This window comes from Mobula hypostoma, chromosome 6 (genome assembly GCF_963921235.1).
Source record: "Mobula hypostoma chromosome 6, sMobHyp1.1, whole genome shotgun sequence".
In the NCBI taxonomy this organism is placed as follows: Eukaryota; Metazoa; Chordata; class Chondrichthyes; order Myliobatiformes; family Myliobatidae; genus Mobula; species Mobula hypostoma.
This window is the reverse complement of record NC_086102.1, coordinates 116022607-116044632: the sequence shown is the minus strand read 5'-3', so window position 1 is coordinate 116044632 and position 22026 is coordinate 116022607. Positions and strand designations below refer to the sequence as shown.

At 40.3% G+C, this 22026-nt stretch overlaps 1 protein-coding gene across 1 annotated transcript in view; it reads right to left on the bottom strand.

Moving 5' to 3' along the window:
• LOC134348335 (sentrin-specific protease 2-like) overlaps positions 1-22026 on the bottom strand; it is an 84710-nt gene that overhangs the window by 24320 nt on the left and 38364 nt on the right. The window contains exons 9-12 of the mRNA XM_063051529.1: positions 13012-13069; positions 10046-10127; positions 8116-8280; positions 2739-2870 (exon numbers count right to left, since the gene is read on the bottom strand). Coding sequence (XP_062907599.1) covers positions 2739-2870; positions 8116-8280; positions 10046-10127; positions 13012-13069 — 437 coding nt within the window. The remainder of the gene's footprint in view (positions 1-2738; positions 2871-8115; positions 8281-10045; positions 10128-13011; positions 13070-22026) is intronic.

The window sequence follows — 22026 nt, the reverse complement described above, 5'->3', positions numbered from 1 at the left end:
GAAATACTTTGGGGATATGAAGAGTAATGCAATACTGGGGAAACCTGCATTTTAAACACGATTCCTGATGCCAATTGCCGTTGAAGACCAAATAAATATTTCCTTCCTGAAAGGACTTGAGTGAAGCAGGCACTTTTATGATATTCTGGTTGATTTGTGATCTCTAGGAACAGTGGCTACTTTCTCCAGGAACAATTGTGCGATTTAAACCCTCACCTTTAGTTCCTGGATTCCTAGTGCAGAAACAATCACCAGGGACCTGAAAAGCGTAAGCTTTGTGGGTAGGATGGGAGGCAGTACATGGGTGGAGATCAAGGTCCCTTCCCCGTTCAAGAATTGGCCTCTACTGTTACCTCCAAACACAAATCAAATGAGCTGCACAAACGCAATCGTCATTGTTGAAATCAATGGATGATCAACCTGCATCCATAACTCCCCCCACCGTTTTTCTCTTCAAGACCTATTGCAATTCACAGCACAAGACCAATCCCATTCTAATTTGGAGGCCACATTTTGAATATAGTGTGCGGTTTCGGTCACCTACCTACAGGAAAGATAACAATGGAATTGAAAGAGTACAGAGAAAATTTACAAAGATGTTGCTGGAAATTGAGGACCTGAGATATAGGGAAAAGTTGAACAAGTTAGGACTTTATTCCCTGGTAATAGGAGAATGAGGGAAGATTTGATAGAAGTACATAAAATTATGATGGGTATTTTGCGTAAATGCATAAATGCAAGCCAACTTTTCCCACAGAGATTGGGTGAGACTAGAACTAGAGGCATAGGTTAAAGATGAAAGGTAAAAAGTTTATGGGGAACATGAGGGGAAACTTTTCCACTCAAAGGCTGGTGAGGGTGTGGGACAAGCTGCCGCGGAACTGGTGGATGCAGGTTCAATTTCAATATTTAACAAATGTTTGGATAAATACATGAATGGGAAGGATACAGAGGGCTATGGTCTGGGTGCAGGTCAATGGGACTAGGCAGAATAATATTTCAGTGTACACTAGCTGAACTTTTTGGGTTGAAACACAGCATCAGTCCTGCACAACTTGACCGTTGATTATTCCTCCAGCAGATTATTTATTACTTCAGGTTCCAGCTTCTGCAGTCTTTTGTAGCTCTATCTCACAGTTACACCAAGTTTCATTTGCCACTTTTTGGTCCTCCTATTTCTTGGATCTAAATAATTAACCATTCCTCCTGCTTTTGCATTATCTTCAAATTTATCCTCACTGCTTCTCAATCTGTACATCACTGGCATGCACATATTATCCTAGAACTTGAAAGACTTCTACTACCTGTTACGAGAATACACATAAAATTAAGATGTTTGCTGGCCTGGGCTAGCATCAGTGGCATCAGCGGTTGGTCTGCCACCTGCCCTCAGGGGAAGGAGAGATAAGGAACAATGGAGCAGCCTCTGGAGATGTGTAATGAAGGGATGTGGGAGAGAGAGCTGTCTGGAGCGGCTCCCCTCTTTGAACCTTGAACTGTTTGAAGTGATGGACAGGCGATACCCCAGCAGGGGGATAAAAAGGGACCGGTTCGCTAAGGCAGCAGACACACGCCACCCGAGGTAACGAGACCCTGGAAGCGGTGCGCCTCTCACGAGTGGGTGAGAAGTATCAGACAACGACAAGGGTGGAAAGGTACGATCAGCGGGAACCCGGTGTGTGTCCGCCCTTGCCTGGGTGCCGGGTTCACTGCAGAGGATCGACCGCATCTGGAGGAGGGGTCACAGTTGGTGACCTCAGGTGACATCACCAAGGACCCGCCCAAAAGTTGCTCGTGAGCATCTCGCCGGTCTGTGAGTGAAGCTGTGCTGAATGATGAGTTGTTCCTGTTCTCTCTGTCTCTCTTCCCCCCACGTTGTCCATCGCCAGGGCAACGATTACTGCGAACTGAACTACTAACTGGACTGAACTTTGAGTCATTTTGAAATTTGATCATTTACCCCTAGACAACGATAGAGCTTGATTGATGCTGTTATCTTAATTCTGTGCACATGTGTGGTTATCATTGTTGAACTGTTGCATTTATTATCCTTTCGATTACTGTGTTGCTTGTTTCTTTAATAAAACTTTCTTAGTTCTAGTAATCCAGACTCCAACTGAGTGATCCATTTCTGCTGGTTTGGCAACCCAGTTACGGGGTACGTAACATACCCCACTCCCCAGTCCACTCCAATCTCAACTCTCACTTTTGTTTCTCCTGATTCCTACAGTTTTATGCCTGAAACTATAACCATTTGCTATAATGAAACCTAAAAACAAATTACATCTTTAACAAGTTAACAGTATTTTAATAGTGAATGGTAAAACAAAACCAGATGGTTTCAACTCACCACTGAATAGTAAAAGCAATATAGCTAAGAGTAGAAGGAACCATCTAAAACTGGAAAGTGAGGGAGGGGGAACACGATGGGTGCAGGCAGCAAGCTTTGTTGACTGTCTAAGTATGACTACTCTGGGCATGTGATGAGTCAGGGGGAACCTACGTTCCAAGCAATACCTCACATCCCACTGGGAAATTGGGGAAAATAATATCTTTTATTTCAGTTGCACAGGGAAACTACCTCAGATAAAGAGCTAGAGGGCAGATGGAAGCACACACTCAAACAAATCAGTACGTTCAAAAGATGGAAATAAGTAGAAGGTAGGGATGTATAGAAAACCAGTGAGAAAATATTCTGAAACAAAAAAGGCATAATATTAGGTAAAAGGGCCTTGTACCTCATCATTGAGCCAGTTGTAGTTACAGAGAGTGCTGATATCTTTCCGTGTTATCTTCAGTTTAAATCCAGTGCTGAGCACTTCATCAGGTTCTCCATAGTCAAGAGCCTTCCTCACCTCCTCCACCATTTTCTGCAACAGAAAACCTAAAATTACTAAAACTGCAGGCAAAACGCAAAACTGAAGAAAGACTAGTTTCTGAACGTAGGTGGATCAGCTGCCTGGAGAGCAAATCATGTTGCAAAGTAATTCGACAGGACCCTAACCAATAACTACATTTTGCATAACTTCACTTTGGTCGCCACATGCTCATTTACATATTTAGCAATCACACATAGTTGCATTTTCTAGAAAAAAAAACTTGATTATTTATAAATTGGATTTTACATTCCAATGATGGGCTAATCAACTGCCATATTTAGTACTGATACCCAAATAGAATTCTATAATAATGTGTGAAAGGTCTAAAGGTCACATCCCAAAAACGTGTTGATAGGTTGACTGTTGATTGGTTAATTGTTCCCTGTAAACTGCTCCTAGGGTGATAGCCAAGGCCTCTGGACCTTATCTCTGGCAAGTGTAGGGCAAGTGTAGAGCAAGTGCAAAAAATATGTGATTGACGGTCAGTCTAGCCTTGATGGACCAAAGGGAGCATTTCCATGTTGTTTCTCTCAATGTGGATAGAAATAGCTTCAAGACTACACCGGAAATCAGCTGCCAAAAGGGAATCTGTACGTTAAAAAAAAGCAGTCACTACATTGTTGCCATTCTGATCACTGATTTTAAAAGGAGCTCTCTGATGCTGCCATGGATATGAGAGGGGGAGAGGAGGGAGCACACTGATAGGTGTGTGATCCTCCTTCTATAAGCCCACGATGCAGTCAATGAAAAGTGCAGAATGATCAAGAGGGCAGACATTGCAGCATGCAGCAGCTCTCATCTGATCTGTATGAAAAGCTGGGAACAGTGAAGAACCACCAGTGATGCTGTTTCCGTTATCCCAAGTGTTGTAAACAGACTAGCTGATATTATATACAAGGATTCAGCGTCCAGCAGAGGCACTATAACTGACATCACATTGTTGATCTCAGCCCAACGTGCTTCAAATGTTATGCAAGTGTTCAGTGATGATCACAGGTTGCACCAATCCCCAGTTTATGACAGTGTGGAACAAAAGCACGGAGCAAACTCAAATGGGCCTCATCTTACTCCTTTGTTGTATGGACATCATTATCGGCAACTGATAGCAAGAAGTCATCAAATACTCTAAGCTGAGACAATTTCTTAATAGGTAAAATTTCATCCAAAAATGATTAAGAGCTCTGTTAAATACAGGTAAGAAGTTTCTAAGTACAGTACTGTGTGAAAGGCGTAGGCACATCTTTATAGCTACGGTGCCCAAGACTTTTGCACAGTTCTGTAGTAATTTTATGTATTGCACTGTACTGCTGCTGCAAAACAACAAATTTCACAACATACATCGGTGATAATAATTCTGATTCTGACATATTTTCAGGCTTTTGTATCATTTGCCTGATGAGAGAAAGGAGAAGAGAGAATGTCCAAGGTGGGTGAGGTCCATAATTATGCTGAGTGCTTTCCCAAGGAAGGGAGAAGTTTAGGCAGAGTCCATGGAGCGAAACCTGTTTCTGGGATGTGCTGAGTTATGTCCACAACTCTTTGCAGAGTAGTTGCCATACCAAGCAATGATACATCCAGGTAAGCTGCTTTTTATAGTGCATCAATAAAAATTAGTGAGGTTAAAAAGAGGACATGCCAAATTTCTTTAGCTTCCTGCGGAAATAGAGATGCTGATGAGGTTTCTTGGCTGTGGTGCCTAAGTGGTTGGACAAGGAGAAGCTAGTGGTAATGTTCACTTCTATGAACTTGAAACTCAACCCTCTTGACCTCACTAGCACTGATGTAAACAGGAATATTTGCACCACCTCCTTTTCCTGAAATTAATGGCCAGGTTTTTGTTTTGTTGACATATCACTAGGCTCTCCATTTCCTTCTTGTACTCTAACACATTATTTGAGGTGTGGCCCACCACTATGCAAACTTGTAAATGGAGTTGCAGCAGAATCTGAGCACACTGTCTTTGGTGTATAGGAAGTAGAGGTGGGGGATGTTGATGCAGCCTTGTGAGGCAGCAGTGTCAAGAATAATCATGGTGAAAAGTGCTGCTGTCTATCCTTACTGTTAGTCAGGAAAACAAGGATTTCCATGTGGTTCTAGTTTTTGAGGTTGTGCAACTGAATCCTTAAATCCCTAACTCCTTCAGTGACAGAAGTACATTTTCTCCCTCTGTTCTACCCAGCAAATTTATCATTATACTTCTTCTTCCATCGAACAATTTCTATCCAATTTACTGACCAGTGTTCTGCTGTAGTTGGTTGATCCATAGAGCCCAATTTTACATTTTTTCCCCATTCAGTATATCTACCTGTCCTGAGAATAAGACTTCAACAATGACCCAGGCAGACATGAAGGCTTACATTCCTGCAGGCTTATAAGTCTTACCCAGTCCTTCAAGTTTCAGAATAATTTGCTTTCACTTCATTTCAGTGGGTCTGGGGTGACTGAAGCATGTTATACAGGATCTGCAGACTCCATCACATGGGGCTGGATAGGATGGGTGGATTTTTCACTTGTTTGGCCTTTGTTCCCAAGGAGATTCAAAAAGTGCTTGATGTCTTCCCAGAGGCTCCTTTTAATTCCCATCATTCAATGTGGATGCTGCATTCCTCCTTCCATCCCCCACCCCCCACACCAGTGAGACCTTAAGAACATCCTTGAAGTGTCATCTTGTCAGAATTTGATTGCTCATCATGGTTGACAGAGCTGAATTTGAGCCCTGCTGCTGGAGTACTGGTCACCAACAGGCTCAGTCTGTATTTCTGTCTCTGACAAGTTCTCCTCTGCTTGCAGCACTACATAGACTGGGCATTTGGGTTGTAGGCAACCTTGACAATGCAGGAAGTCGTCGCTATCACTTAGCTGATGAATCTTATTGCTCTGTCCTTCCAACAACACCATTACCCATTGTTATCCAATATGGTACCAAGCTCCTGTCCACATAATCACTCTTAATTCTTTTAATAACAAGTGGCTGAACTGAATCAACATGTTCCCTCCACAGCAATATACCTTCACTAATGATCCAATGATTGCATTTATAGCGACAGAATCAAATCTACTCTGCCCTTCAATTCACTCACTCTATCCTATGTGAGCTCTATCCGATCTGAATGAAGCCTCATTTTCTGTAAATCTCTTGTCTATTCCAGCCAATCATCCAATTTAAAACTGTAATCAGAAAACACTGGAGGAACCCAGCAAGTCTGGCAGTATCTGTGGAAGGTAATGGACAGTCAACATTTCAGGTCCAGACCATTCATCTGTCCTAAAAGGCAAAGGAGAGATAGCTGGTATGAAGAGGTGGGGGAAGGAACAGAAGTGTTGCTCCAGATCCCAGCGGGTGCAATCTCTTTATCTCCATAAAATTATATTAGTCTTGTCAAAATTGTTCTCCAATACTGTGGAGTATTTTCTCTGCTCATTTATCTTCTTGCCAGAAATGAGGCAGACAAATATGCTGTCCTTCTCTACTACTTGCTCTGCATCACGACAAACCTTGCCCCATTTTTCTTTTAAGTTCCACTTCTAAATATCCAAATGTAGTGATTGTGTCTGATAATATGTTCTTCTACCTGTAGCAGGACTATATTGCAAAGTTCCATTATTAATCTCCTCCTGGTTCAGTCTTGTCATGATCTGCAAGTATAATAAAAGCAACATTTGCCAGCATAATCAACCACGATCAAATGGCAAAATGGGCCAGATAGCGCAATTCTGCTCCTATGTCTTTCAGAAACTACCCCTACGGTTTAACTTGTATGCTGTCTGCCAGCCCTTGGTTCTGTGCCTGTATTTTCAGATAACTTTTTTAACATCAAAATGTCAATTCCCTTCTTCTGTTCTCCTGGTGTCATATCTGACTGTTCCCTTTCAAAACTCATATCCTATTTATTACCAACACTGCCCAGGGAGCTTTCCCTTCGGGAATTCTTTTTTGGCGTGTGCCTGCATGCATGCGAATCTGTGCGTGTGCGTGCGCATCTGTATGTGCATCCGTGATGATGTCTTTTTCATGGCTTTTTACAAGGTGCGGAGCGAGAGAGAGAGACTGTGTGGCGCGCCACTGCTCACTCAGACATTTCGCAGTATTTTTCCCTTTATTTTACGAGGTCCAGTTGCGATCTTGACACTCAACCCGGCACTGATTGAAAGCATACTCAGGAGCGGACCCGACTGGTTACGAACCCGGGAACCTCCGCTCCTGGGCCTGGCGCCGATGTCATTGCGCCACCAGCCGGCCCCCTCCACGATATTCTTGTATTCTCCTACTTCAGCCCAAAACCTACTTCCCTTCCCACAAAGGTACGAGGGTAGCAAGGCCTGCCATTTCACCTCCTGCTCCAGTGTCCAAAGCCCTTTGATGAAGTAGCAATTCACCTTTGAATTTAATATACTGTATTTACTGTTCATGATCAGGGTTCCTTGACCAAATGGGAAGATCAAATGCAGATTGGGTGATAGGCTTGCTGAATACTTGCATTCAGTTCATAAGTTTAACAGTGTGCTTCCTGTCATTTGCTATTTTATTTCCTTACTTCACTTGGACTCTGCTGTCACTCTGTTCTGGTGAAGGTTAACTTGGTAAACAACTTTGCAACAACCACTTTGGTCAAAAGACAGAAACATAGAGTATGTTTTAGTTGGCAAGAAAACAAAAGATGTAGGCTGTGCAGAGGTAACACACGAGTGTCCTTGGACATGAATGACTGAAATTTAATACACAGGTTCAGCAAGGAATTAGAAAGGCAAAGTGTATGTTGACTTTCAGTCATGCAGCACAGAAGCAAGCCCTTCAGCCCAACCCATCTATGTATCTATTCTGTAGGAATTTTATATGCTTCCATGAGCTCCCCTCTCAGCAAATACAGGCTGAGTTCACCTGATATCTCTTCATATGACAAAGCTGCCATTCTAGGAATCCTTTCTTAGGTAGGGAGACCAAACCTGTACACAATATTTAAGGTGTGGTCTAGTCAGGATCTCAAATTTGATGCAATACATCTTTACCGCTGCATCTTCTCGCAACCTCAAATCTTAAAGCTATACAATACATTGGTGGGAGTGTAATTGGAGTATTTTGTACAGTTCTGGTTGCCTAACCGTAGGAAGGATGTCATTAAATTGGAAGGGTGGAGAAAAGATTCACAAAGATGTACAAAGGACTGGATGACTCCGTTTATAAGGAGAATAAACACTGAACTACAGAGACCTATGTTGAACCCTGTATAAACCACACCTCAGTAAACTGTGGAAGATCGCCTCTCTGTTCTTTTGTTAAAATGCTTAGATTTTCCTTCAGGCTTTCCGAGGCTGGCACATTAACAGCTGCTGTGGCATTTCCCTCATCCAGGTATAATCGAGCTGCTACTTCATGTGATAGGTCTTGTTCTATGTGCTGTTTCTGAAAGAAAGGAAAATGAATCAAAATTAGGTTGATTGTCACTGATATTAGTCATAAAACTTGTTTTATGCATTCATACAGTGCAGGCATAACAAATTACTATGGATTGCAAAAATAAATAAATAGTGCAAAGGAGGAATAGTGAGATGGTGTTCATGGACTATTCAGAAATGTGATGGCAGACGGGAAAAAGCTGTTCCTAAGACATTAAGTGTGGGTCTTCAGGCTCCTTTTCCCGATGATAGTAATGAGAAGAGGACATGTCCCAGATGGTGAGTGTTTTGTATCAGAGATTGCGAGAAAGTTCCCGCCAGTGTCAATAAAGTGTTTGTAAGTTATCCCAGTAACTGCGTTGGTTTCATCTGGGTATTCTGGCTTCCTCCTACAGTTCAAAGACGTACAGGTTGGTAGCTTAATTAGTCATTGTAAATTGCATTATCATTTAGCTAGGATTAAATCGAGGTTTGCTGGGCAGCACACCTTGAAGGGCCAGAAGGGCCTATTCTGCACTGCAGTGCAATCAATCAACAAATAAATGTGGCGAATTCACATGCGGCTATTTGATTGCATAGTGAATTGATCGCGCTTTCTATGACCAGGGGGCATCCTCTGTTGTGCACAGGCTTTCGAGTGCATGTTTGTTTCAGCTCAGTGGGCTTGATTTGTTGCCCCCGCACTATTAAGTTGCCCAGCGTGTACCATTAGTAACATGTCTCAGGTAAACCGTTTAATCATACTACTCCATTGTCATTCTTGCTCCATGCAATATGTAGCAGTGAGGGTCGTTAATGTCAGATACTGCCTACTTCAGGCATCACCTTTTGAAAATGCCCTCAATGATGGGGAGGCGTGTGCTCATAATGGAGCTGGCTGAGCCTACAAACTTCTGAAGCCTCTCACAATCCTGTGCTACGGCAACCACTTCAAGGTTCGACACGTGCGTTCAGAGATGATCTCTGCACACCAGACATTTTATCTTATCATATATGTTTAGATAAGGGTGACTACAGAAAACATTTCCTCACATCAGGCAAGGGGAACGAAATTTACATGGGATAATAAAGGAGAACTTTTCATCTAGACGGTAACTTGTATCTGGAATTGGACTGCCTCAGAGTGGTAGAAGTTGAGTTGCTGACAGCATTTGACAAGCGTCCCGTCGAGTGCTTGAACCTCTCAGGCATAAAGGCTAAGGTCCAAGGGCTGAACTAGTTGGCATCGATGAGTCAGGCTGAATGACCTGATTCCATACAGCACAATTCTATTATCCAATGGCTAGGGTTACTGCTCTTGTTCACGAACATACAAGTCAGGATAAAGCTTTGGCCTTGATTATTTTATTTATTTAGAGATACCGTGTGGAACAGGCCCTTCTGGCCCAATGAGCCACGCCACCCAGCAAACCACCTATTAAACCTTAACCCAATCACAGGACAATTTACCATGGCCAATTAACCTACTAACCTGAACATTTTGGACTGTGGGAGGGCATACAAACTTCTTACAGACAGTACCAGGTCTGAAGTCTGAACTCCGAGACGCCCCGAGCTGTAACAATGATGTGCTAACGGCTACCCTACCATGACACCCAAATGTGGCTCGTGTGAAAACAACTCAGTAAAAGCCATTAGAGGTTAAAACAGAGAACAATAAATGTTACAGATTTTAAAAAATCCTTGCACAACCATGTACATTCAAAAAATATTTCTCCATAGGCACTACACTTGTGCTTCTATAACAGTCATACCTGCAACCTACACCTTACCTCTGCAAGTGCTTTTATTCCCACAGCAGGCTTTCTTCCAGCGTTTTGTGAGATTTCTGACTGATGATCAAAAAGGCTCTGCCTATTGGACCAAGAGAATTATTAGGGTCGGTTCCAATTTTTCCATCACTTTCATATTTCTAAAATGTAATTTGCTCGGGTGATTTGTCAGCATCACCTCCAGATACATTTACCTAGTAATCGTTCTGAAAAATACAGGAGATTTACTTAGTACCATTCACCTCCTCTCATGTAGCTACTAGGTCTAATTACTTTGCTGTAAAATAGGATTAGACAGATTTGTCTCATGTCCATTGAAACATACAGTGAAATGCACAGCTTGCATCAACAACCAACACAGTTTGAGGATGTACTGCAGACAGCCCACACCTGTCACCAAGCTTGCAGCGCCAAGCAGCATTCTCACAACTAACCACCTTTACTAGCCAACATGTCTTTGGAACGTAGGAGGAAACCGGAGCAACTAGATGGAACCCATGCAGCCACTGGGAGAAAGCACAAATCCTTACAGACAGCGATGGCAATTGAACCAATTGCTGGCACTGTAAAGTGTCATGCTAGTAGCGTCACTACCTATCCACCCATAACTGCCAATTAATGGTCTGTTCTGTCCTTTAAACTGATATTCACTGCCTGTTTCTGAACTGGAAATCTGCACACACAATGTGCACATCTGCTGAAAGAAAATGAATATGGAGTCATACAGCAGAGAAACAGGCTTCCATAGGAACGTTCCCGCTATAGTTCTTTTTCTCCACACCTGCGCAGACCAACCATTGCTCTGAGCAGGAAATTTTAACATGACCTGAAAACAGCAACGCATGTTAAGTGCTTTTTCTGTAATATGCATACCATGAATATGTAGAATGAAAATTGAAAAATCACTACTCACAACACAAAGAATGCTAGGTAAACAAAGCAACTGACAGGCACAATGACAAAAGTATAATGCTTTGATTCGATGGCATCAGTATTCAGTAGGCCAGCAGTATATTAACAATGAGCTACTGATTTCCATTCTATGTTTATTGTTATAATTTACACTAGTTTGTACTTGAAACACTGACAATGTAAATACATTGAAGCTCTAAAATGTTTCAAAATAAAGATTGTGGTATGTTTATTATTTAGAAAATTTATGGATTATATTCATTAACTCATAATTACAGGCAATTTTACAATTATATTAACATACATTTCAACCTTATCTTAACAATACATAAAATAAAATTCCAGCAGCACGGCAACAAAGGCTATGTGCGTGGGAGCATTTCAGTTACTACACAGCCATGTACCAGCACAGCTGGGAGGGAACAGTGCTCTGTAGCCTGAGTTTTTTTGCCAAAATTAACAACTCATTTACACTAATCCCATGATTATTTTATCTCCATTCCACCCACCCCTTCCTCCAACAAGCGCACACATACTTGTGCAGTCCTACAGCCTACAGAGAAGAAGTCATCACCTTAACACAGTGGTGTCAAGAAACCAACCTCTCCCTCAATGTCACAAAAACAAAGGACTACAGGAAGAATGGAGACAGGCTTCCCCCTATTGACATTCATGGATTGAGAGGGTGAACGGCTTGACGTTCCTCGGCATAAGCATCACTGAGGATCTCATGTGGTCTATACACACCAGCTGCGTGGTGAAAAAAGCACAACAGTGCCTCTTTCACCTCTGACAGTTGAAGTAGTTTGGCACGAGTTCCCAAATCTTAAGGAGCATCCTAACTGGCTGTATCACTGCCTGTACTTCCCTCAAGTTCAGGACTCTGCAGAGAGTGGTGCGGACAGCCCTGCGCATCTGTGGATGGGAACTTCCCATTATTCAGGGCATCTACAGAGACAGGTGTGTAACAAACTGTTCCAGCTGCTACCATCCGGGAAATGGTACCGCAGCATAAAAGCCAGGACCAACAGGCTCCAGGCCAGTTTCTTCCACCAGGATAACAGACTAACTAATTCACACTGACACAATTGTATTTCTAACCTATACTGACTATTCTGTTGTCTGTCTTACTGTACATACTATTTATTACAAATTACTATAATTTACACATTGCACATTCAGACGCAGACATAACGTAAAGGTTTTTACTCCTCACGTATGTGAAGGATGTAAGAAATAAAGCCAATTCAATTCAAATTCCTACCACTCACCCAAACTTTAAGGGCAATTTGCAGTGACCATTTGGTCTGCTAACTCAAGAAAATCAATCAAGCGGATTCAATCATTGCTTTCAAAGAGGAATTAGGAAAGGAAGAGAAACGCTGTTTTTTCTTACTTCTTAACTCTTATTTTACTTAAGTTTATGAGTTTCTTTTACAATTAACTAAATCTATCTGCAAGCACTCCAAATCATTCATTTTAGCTCCACTGGAGTTCTGCTCTCCAGCTGGATTTAGATTGTTACTTAGCAGATTTTAAAACTATTTTCAAACTTCTGCACCGTCTTGATCATATTTAAAAATGACTATGTTGTTCATTGATGATAATATTTTACTTATTGATATCACAAGAGATGCACACACAAAATTCTGGAGGAACCCAGCATCTATGGAAATGAATAAACTGTTGAAATTTTGGTCTGAGACCCATCTTCATGACTGGCAAGGAACGGAGATGATGCCAGAATAAAAAGGTTGGGGGAGGTGGGGGAAGAAGGAGGACTTGCAAGAAGGTGATAGGTTAAGACAGGTGGGTGGGAAAGGGAAAGGTAAAGGACTGAAGGAAAAGGAATCTGATAGGAGAAGAGAGTGGAATGTGGGAGAAAGGGAAGAAGAAAGGGCACCAGGGGGAGGTGATAGGCAGTGAGAAGTGGTAAGAGGCCAGGGTGGTAAATAGAAGAGGGAGAGAGGGAGAGAGGGAGAGAGGGAGAGAAAGAAAAAAAGTCCTTTTAGTTTTATTTGACTTATTGACAGAGATTAAATTTATTTTCTCACCTTGTGTTGATATTCCCTGATACTGATTTGGTACTAGAATCCTTCCACAAAGGTAGACCTAGGAGTAATAGTAATACTGATGAATTAATACCGTATTTCTAATTTGCATTAATATTTTTTATTCAGAACTCTTAGCAAAATGAAGAAATTTGCAGATACAAATCAGAGGGAACATTGTTTCTCAGATTAACAATCACAAAATATGTAAATTAAACAGCACAATTAATTAAATAGATAGAGCTGAATTTGAAATTGTACAGATGGAAAGAAATTAATGGAAAGCAAAAATAGTTCATGGATGGTATTGAAATAGCTAAGAACATGCTTACAGGTTGCATCATAGTCTGGTATGGAGCAGCCAATGCACAGGATCAGAAAAAACTGCGGAGAGTTGCAAACTCAATCAGTTCCTTCATGGGCAATAGCCTGCCCTGCTTCAAGGACATCTTCAAAAGGTGATGCCTTAAAAATGCGACATCCATCTTTAAGGACACCCATAACCCAAGACATGCAATCTTACTTACTACTAACAGAGAGGAGGTACAAGAGCCTGAAGACACATACTCAACGTTTTAGGGACATTTTCTACCCCTCTGTCATCAGATTTCTGAATGGACAATGAAGTAACCCATGAATATTACCCGACTATTTTTGTTCTCTTTTGCACTACTTACTTAATTTAGTTTTACTATACACTCAGACATGTATAGTAAAATACCACCATACTCAGCGAGCAGGGATTTGTTACAACATAGTTATTTAATTCTTTACTGAAATTTTTAAACAATGACAAAAATTCATTCTAAACAACACTTAAACCACCATTTAGGTTTAGCAGCCACCATTACAGTAAACACTCAATCATCCAATGAGAGCGCTTTACAAACACCGAGCCACCCACAGCCAGTCATGTATTAATTCACACTCTGCTCCCCTGTGTGTGTAAACATTCTTGCTCCCTCGCCAATTTATTCCATTTTTTTTCCACCCATAGTGTCTGGAAAATGGTCTGCAACTTCCAGTGAGGGTGGTACATCGAAGATGTCCAGAAAAAGTATTAGCATGGATGTGACACTGCAAGTGATATGGCATTTAGAAGCTGGTGAGCGTCAGGTCAATGATATTAAACCAGATTCTGATTCTCAGTTAAAGGATAAGTGTGTTACTGAAAAGAATGCACCTTTAACATAAAGAGCATATATCAAAGTCTATAGAGCATTCAACTGCACAATTAAATTAGGTGACCAGAAGACAGAGAAAGACTTCTCTACAATTGTTCAGTTAGAGAACACCTTCAGTAACGTACTCAGCTCTGATACCAAGGTTCTGAGAAGAGAACAGGAATTTGAGAAAAGACTCAAATTTGGGAGCTTTCTTAGAAGCAGCTAGTGAATTGAGCATATCAGGGAAACTATTAAGTAGGGGATAGAATAATACAGCTGATGAGCCCTGAAAGATGTCATTATTGGGGGGACTTCCAGGTCATCAAGGGAATGGCGGTGTAAGGAAAAGTTCTCTCGACAAAAAGGAAGGTAAACTGCCCCAAAATCGAATTTAGACAAATACTTAATATTGTATAACTATATTAATAAAAGGGGCAAGGATGATGTCTAAGAACAAGATTAAAAAGTCCGCTCAGAAGGCTGATAAACACAAAGAGACGCAGCAAGGCGACGGGCCTAGCTCCCCCACGGCAAGCCAGGACGGAGATAATGAGGAAGAATCAGTGAATCTGTCTTTGATTCTCAGAGAGATTCGCGAGTTCCGACAAGATAAACAACAAACAGCTGGACGATATTAAAGGAGAAATAGTAAAAACTAATCTGAGGTTAGATGAAGCCGAAGCGAGGATTGTAGGAATCGAGGAGAGGCTGCAAAATGCAGAGGAAGTGATAGCAGAAATGCTAAAGCTACAAGAGCAGCTCCAGTGGAAGCTAATAGACCAAGAAGGCCATTCAAGAAGGGAATTTCTGAGCATCTATGGAGTTCCTGAAGGAACTGAAGGTAAACCCAGATTGATGATTCCCTTCGTGGAGAAGCTGCTTAGAGAGAACCTTGATATACCGGACGCAAAAGACCTACAGATAGAAAGGGCCCACCGCGCGTTGGCACCGCTACCCTCGGCAGGCGCCCATCCCAGATCAATTCTAGTCAGATTTCTCAGTTACAGAACAAAGGAAGAGGTGCTTAAATGGTCATGGCAAAAGAAAGGTTTCATGTAGAGCAACTGTAAAATCAGTTTAGACCACGATTACGCACTCGGGATCCTTGCCAGACGGAAGGAATATGCGGAAACACGGAGTGTCCTGAAGGAAAACAACATCAGATTCCAGACCTTGTATCCAGCTCGGCTAAGAGTCTTTTACGACGAAGGGACAAAAACTTATGCTACGGTGGAGGAGGCAACGTCGGACCTGGCGGACCGGGGACTACCTATTAAAGTTATCACCCAACCGGAGTCGCTACTGGAGAGGATTCGGCAGAAGTCGTGGAAGCCAGTGTGGCGAGGACACTCCACACGAACCAGAGTGTCAAACTACAAGGAAAAGCTGCAAATATTCAGATGCGAACATACAGATAGTATAGATTAATTAAGAGAAATGACTGAAAAGAGTAAATCGGACTTAAAGGTAAAATGAAAGCTGGTAACTGAAAATAAACTAGACGGAATAACTTGAACGACAGCAATATGGTGGAGACAAATAGGAGAGAATTCTCTATGACTGTTCACACTGCGGAGGGCCCTCTAACACAGACTAGAGATAGGGGTTATCCCTCTGAAGTGAGGCGGGTCAGTGCTCAGGCCTCACTGTTGGAAGTCGGGGAAAATTTTCAAATGTTATACGTTCAAAAATGTCTAGGGTGTGGTTATATGTTTTGGTTTACTGTTGAGGAGGGATTGCTTACTGTTTGGTTAGAAAAGGAGAGTTTTTTTTTCTACTAGAGAAAAATGCAAATTGAATTGGTAAAAATAATTTCCTATAATGTTAATGGGGTTTTGAATCCAATTAAAAGAAATAAGATTATGTCTAAATTGAAAAAAGAGAGGGCACAAATAGCTTTCCTCCAGGAAACACATATGAGCCAATCCGAACACGAAAAATTAAAAAGAATGGGCTTTAAGCGTGTATTTTATTCATTATATAAATTGAGCCACAAAAGAGGGGTAGCTACTTTAATATCAAGTGCTCTTAATTATGAACATATTTCAGAGACTAAAGACAAAGATGGACGATTTGTAAGAAATACAGGAAGAATAGAAGGTACAGAAATAACATTGCTGAATGTTTATGCTCCACCAGGTTGTGAATGGTCATTCTATAGACACATTTTTGCCCTAATGGTCAGTTCTCAAGGGGTAGTAATCTGTGGAGGGGATTTTAATATTAGATTAAATCCTGCATTAGATTCTTCAAGAATAGTTACTCAGAATAAACCTCTGACTCAGAAAATGAATTTATTGATGGAGGAGTTGGGAATTGGGAATTATAGATGTGTGGAGGGAATTACACCCCACTAGTAAAGATTATACACATGACTCTTTCCCTCATTCAGCCTATTCAAGGATAGACTATTTCTTTATATTTAATACAGATAGACTCAGGATAAAAGACTGTAATAATGCAACAATTGACCTGTCGGATCATAGCCCAGTCTCTATGTCTCTAATCCCGGAAAGGAAAATGAGGAAAACACTATGGAGGTTAAATTCACATATACTCAATAACCCGAAAGTAATGGAGAGATTAAGGGGAGAAATCAAAGAATACCTAGACCTTAATGACACGGGAGAAACATCACCAGTGATCTTATGGGATACACTGAAAGCTGTATGGAGAGGAAAAATTATTTCCATTACCACTCACATGAAAAAAATCAATGCACAAAAATTAGCAGACCTTCAAGGAAAATTAAAACAACTTCAAGTTGTATATAGCAACAAAAGTAATTCTAATTTAAAACAGGAAATTAAGAAATTGCAAAGTGAAATCGATGATATTTATACATTGGAAACACAAAGAAATTTTCTTTACCTGAGACAAAAGAATTATGAAGTAGGAGGTAAATCAGCTAGATTATTAGCATATAAATTACATAAACAACAAGCAGACAATACAATGCATAAAATAAAGAATTCAAAAATAAAGCTTGTGGAGAGTACAACAGGGAAAATTCAAGAGAGTTTTGAAACATATTATCGAGAGCTGTACTCTCAACGCCGGGCCTCCAATGAGCCCTATATAGACACTTTACTGAATTCTTTAGATCTACCCAAGCTTACAGATTTACAAAATGAATGCCAATTAGAACCAGTAACTGCCGAAGAACTGAATGCGGCCATCTCTAGATTAAAGGCTGGAAAGTCCCCGGGTTCTGATGGGTTTACTTCAGAGTGATACAAATCACTGAAGTCACAGTTAGCCCCATTACTACTTAACACATTTAATTGGATCTTGCAGAGAGGAGAAACTCCACCTTCCTGGAGAGAAGCGATTATTTCAGTTATTCCTAAAGAGGGTAAAGATAAACTCGAATGTGGTAATTATCGGCCAGTTAGCGTTCTTAATTTAGATGACAAGCTATTTACATCTATATTAGCGCGCAGATTGGAAAAGCTTTTACCTGGCCTAATCCATTTAGACCAGACTGGATTTATTCAACAAAGACAAACACAGGACAACATAAGGAGAACTTTACACATACTAGAACAGGTTACTAAGAATGGGACAGAGACAATGGTAGTGGGATTAGACGCTGAGAAAGTTTTTGATTCAGTTAGTTGGGTATTCCTATACAGAGTGTTAGGAAGATTCGGCTTTCAAGAAAAGTTTATTAAAGTAATCCAGACTTTATATGGCAGCCCTACAGCTTGAATTAAGATAAATGGGGACCTGACTCCTTTATTTTAGAGAGAGGAACTAGACAGAGATGCCCAATGTCTCCTCTCCTTTTTGCGCTATACGTTGATCCGCTTGCCCAACTAATAAGACAGAGCAAAATTGTAAAAGGTATCAAGGTGGCAGGGATTGAACAGAAAGTGGCGTTATTCGCAGATGATGTTTTAGTCTATCTGAGTGAACCAGAAAAATCATTTATAGGATTGTTTACACTGTTGGATGACTTTGGGAAAATATTAGGTTATGAAATAAATGTAAAGAAAATGCAGGTTATGTCCCTAAATTATACACCATTCAAAAAACTGCAGGATACATATGATCTTAAGTGGGAAGCTAAATCATTAAAATATTTAGGAATAACCCTGCCGAAGGATCTTTCAACGCTGTCACAGGTAAATTATGGGCCATTAATTTCAGAGATAAAAGCAGATATACATAGATGGAATCTTATCCCCTTTTTAAGTTTAAATTCAAGGATAAATACCATAAAAATGAATATTCTCCCTCGGTAACTCTATCTTTTCCGGACTTTACCTGTGGAGGTGGATGATAATCAATTCAGGGAATGGGACAAATGGATTTCCCGCTTTATCTGGCAAGGAAAGAAACCTAGAATTTGATATAACACCTTACAGTTAGGGAAGGAAGGAGGAGGTATGGTACTTTCTTGCTTGAGAAATTATTTTTATGCTTCACAGATAACCCCTCTGTTATATTGGTGTAATAGGGAATATAAGGCTAGATGGAAGGAAATCGAATTTGGATTGGTTGACCATTTTCCTCTACAGGCCTCAATAGCAGGCAAAGGATTGATGGCCCAATTGGAAAAGTTTAAAAACAGCTGGATAAATCTTACATTAAAAGTATGGCAGAAGGTGGTTAATTCATGAGGAATCAATAACATGTTAAAACTTTTCAGATGGTGTGCATATGATACCAAATTCCTTTCCAACAGAGGAGATAAAAGATTTGAACTATGGATATAGAAAGGTCTTACAACCTACCTCTCATTTATACATAAAAGAGTATTACAAAGTTTCCAATTCCTGCAGGACAACCATGGCCTAGAACACAACGACTTTTTTGGGTATCTTTAAGTACGACACTATGTTAACCAGAGTTGTAGATATACAGACTTATCAACAGTAGAATTAGAATTTTTCAAGATTCTCAATTTGGCTTACAGTTCAATACCAAGTAAATCAGTTTCTTGATTATATAATGCACTCTCCAAAGCTAAAAATGTAAACACATTGTATATTAAAGAGAAGTGGGAGAAAGAAGCGAGGTTGGTACTTTCAGAGGAGGCTTGGGGGAAAATATGCAGCTTTCAGTGGTCTTCGACTAACCCTTTGACTTGGAGAGAACATTGTTGGAAAAATTTAATAAGATACTTCAAGACCCCATATCAAGAAAAATATAAAGACACAAACGTGACGTGTCCGAGAAGGTGCGGCTCCAAGGAGGCAAGTCATTTCCATATTCTCTGGGATTGCCCTAAATTAAGTTTATATTGGAAAGGTATTCATAGAACATTAGTTAAGGTACTTAAGACCCAGATACCTCTGAACTTTGAGACGCTCTATTTGGGGCATGTATTGTTTCTTGAACAGAAGGAAGATATAAAGTTGCTGCAGGCCCTTTTAGCGGCAAGTAAGAAATCAATCACTAGAAGGTGGCTAAATCCAATACCAACTACATTAGAAGATTGGCACGAAATTATCTTGGAAATATTTAAAATGGAAAAGATGACTTACTCTCTGAGAATTCAAAAAGAAAAATTTTATCAAATCTGGAATAAATGGATTGAATATATAACCCCAAAGTGAGCAGACTTTAGATGACTCTCCTAATGATTTATACTGCTCTCCTCATCAACACAGTAATATTGCGAACGTAAGCACCCTTGGTCCAAATGTTTACTGTTTTTTTCTTTTTTTGGAAAACGGAGAATTAACACAATTAAAGGAAAATATTTGGGAAAGGGAAAAAAAATGATAAAATTAGGTAAATAAGTACATAGGGATTGGATAATTATGTTTGGGGGTAGGAGCAAACATGAACGAGTTAGGGTATAAACACCTACGATGGTAGTTACATAGGCTTACATACAATATTTTGGACCAGAAAGAAATGGTCCAGAAGAGATATATGGAAATTATTATTAATCCACTATTATTACTATTTTTCTTAACAACTAATATCATTACTTAGCCTAATAGAGTAGAATTACAACTGCACATAATTATCTATTTAAGTGCCTAATTACTTTTTACATCATCTCAATGTGTACTTAGGAACGTATAAATAATTATAGATTTATACATATACAAAAAAACGGAAAAGGTTATACATGTGAAAAAAGTTCATGATACTTGCGAATTCCTTATTCAAATAAAAATTAAAAATTAAAAAAAGGAAGATGTCATTATTTGACCTCAACTACTTTGTAGATTTGGGGTGCTTAATATAGGCTCTCTTTGTGACAGAATTAAGTTTGCCCATTAAGGCAAAAATAAATACATTTAACTTGGGAGAATAAAGGAAGACATTGGGGTTTGTGAACAAAGGTGTGAAGGGGTAAAAGATTTCTTTCTGTGCCAAAAATATAGGACAAAGAAACAAAATTATCTAAGTTAAGCAAAAAACAAAGGAGGAGCTCAGCAGGTCAGGCAGCAACTAGAGCAGGGGTGGCTAACCTTTTACATTCCATGCGTCAATTTTTTCACGCATGAGTTGAGATGCCATTTTTTTTCCGCACAAGTTCTATATAACATATTTTTACAAGAATTGAATGGGGGTACAAGAGTTGTATGGCACATCTGAACTCATGCGTGAAGAAATTGACGCATGGAATGTAAAAGGTTGGCCACTCCTGATCTAGAGGAAAATGGGCAGTTAATGCTTTGGGTCAAACTGCTTCATTAAAGAGTAGGGGGAGATAGCTGTTTGATTTCTAGTCTTTAAACAGAAATGACATTAGATAGGAAGAGGATCCTTGACTGTTTTCCGTCTGACTAATCCAGATGCTGTTGGAAAGAAACATGGAACCAGAACCAATATTTTTGGTGAAAAGCAAACTGGTGAAGGCAAAGGCATAGTCAATGTTTTGGGTCATGACCCTGCATCAGTACTGAGAGAGTAGAGGACAGATAATATAAAGAGGTGAGAGAGAGGGTTGGTAGACAAATTATGGTTCCAGCGACATACAGGATGATGGGCAGATGGAGCCAGCTGAGATAGGAAAAGTAGACCAAGGAATAAGAAACCCCAGACAGAAAGGTGTGTGGATGATAGGCAGATGGGGGAAGGGTAATGAATCTAGGTTGCCAAAGAGAGAGAGTAGGAACACAAGGATTGTATTACCTGAAATCAGAAAATTTGTTGATGAGGTGTCATATTAAAGCAGTTGAAGCCAGTTTCATTGTGTCAAGTGCTAATTAGCGAGCCTTACAGTTCAAGTTTTTTAAACCAGAGCAGCATGTGTTCAACCAAGATCAAGTACAAGGTAGGTAAATTTATTAAGGCAACTTCTACCCTTCATTGGATTTCCTTGTATTACATTGTAATCCTATCCTTTGTGGTTATCAGCTCCACCAGTAAATCAAATTACTTTAGGGTCACTTATAGAACACTTCGCAAAATTTGTGGAATCTGCTCAATGCAGTGACAGTCACTAATATTATATTCGCCCTCAATGCCCTCGGGACTTCCCTTTTTAACTGTCGAAGGTGGGGAATTTAAGCATCTTACTTCAATGATTATGAGTGAGCCAGGATAAACATCAGAGTGTTGCATACCTACAAGGTCCAAAGATATATGTGTTTTTAGCTTTTTGAGTGGTGAAAGGTAGTGGGGTTTACAGCTTCCCTTATTCTAAATGAATTCTATTCTATAGAAGCAGCATATATGGGTTCCAGCTTTGAACAGGAATGGTGTACAGAATGTTTCACAGAAACACAGGAAAACAGGAGTAGGAGTAGGTCATCCTACTCTTTGAATCTGCTCTGCCATTCAACATAATGATTGTTTCTATTTGTTCTCCATATCCCTTGACCCCTCCAGCCCCAAGAACAACATATAACTCCTTTATGACCTGGCTTCGCCTGCTTTCTGT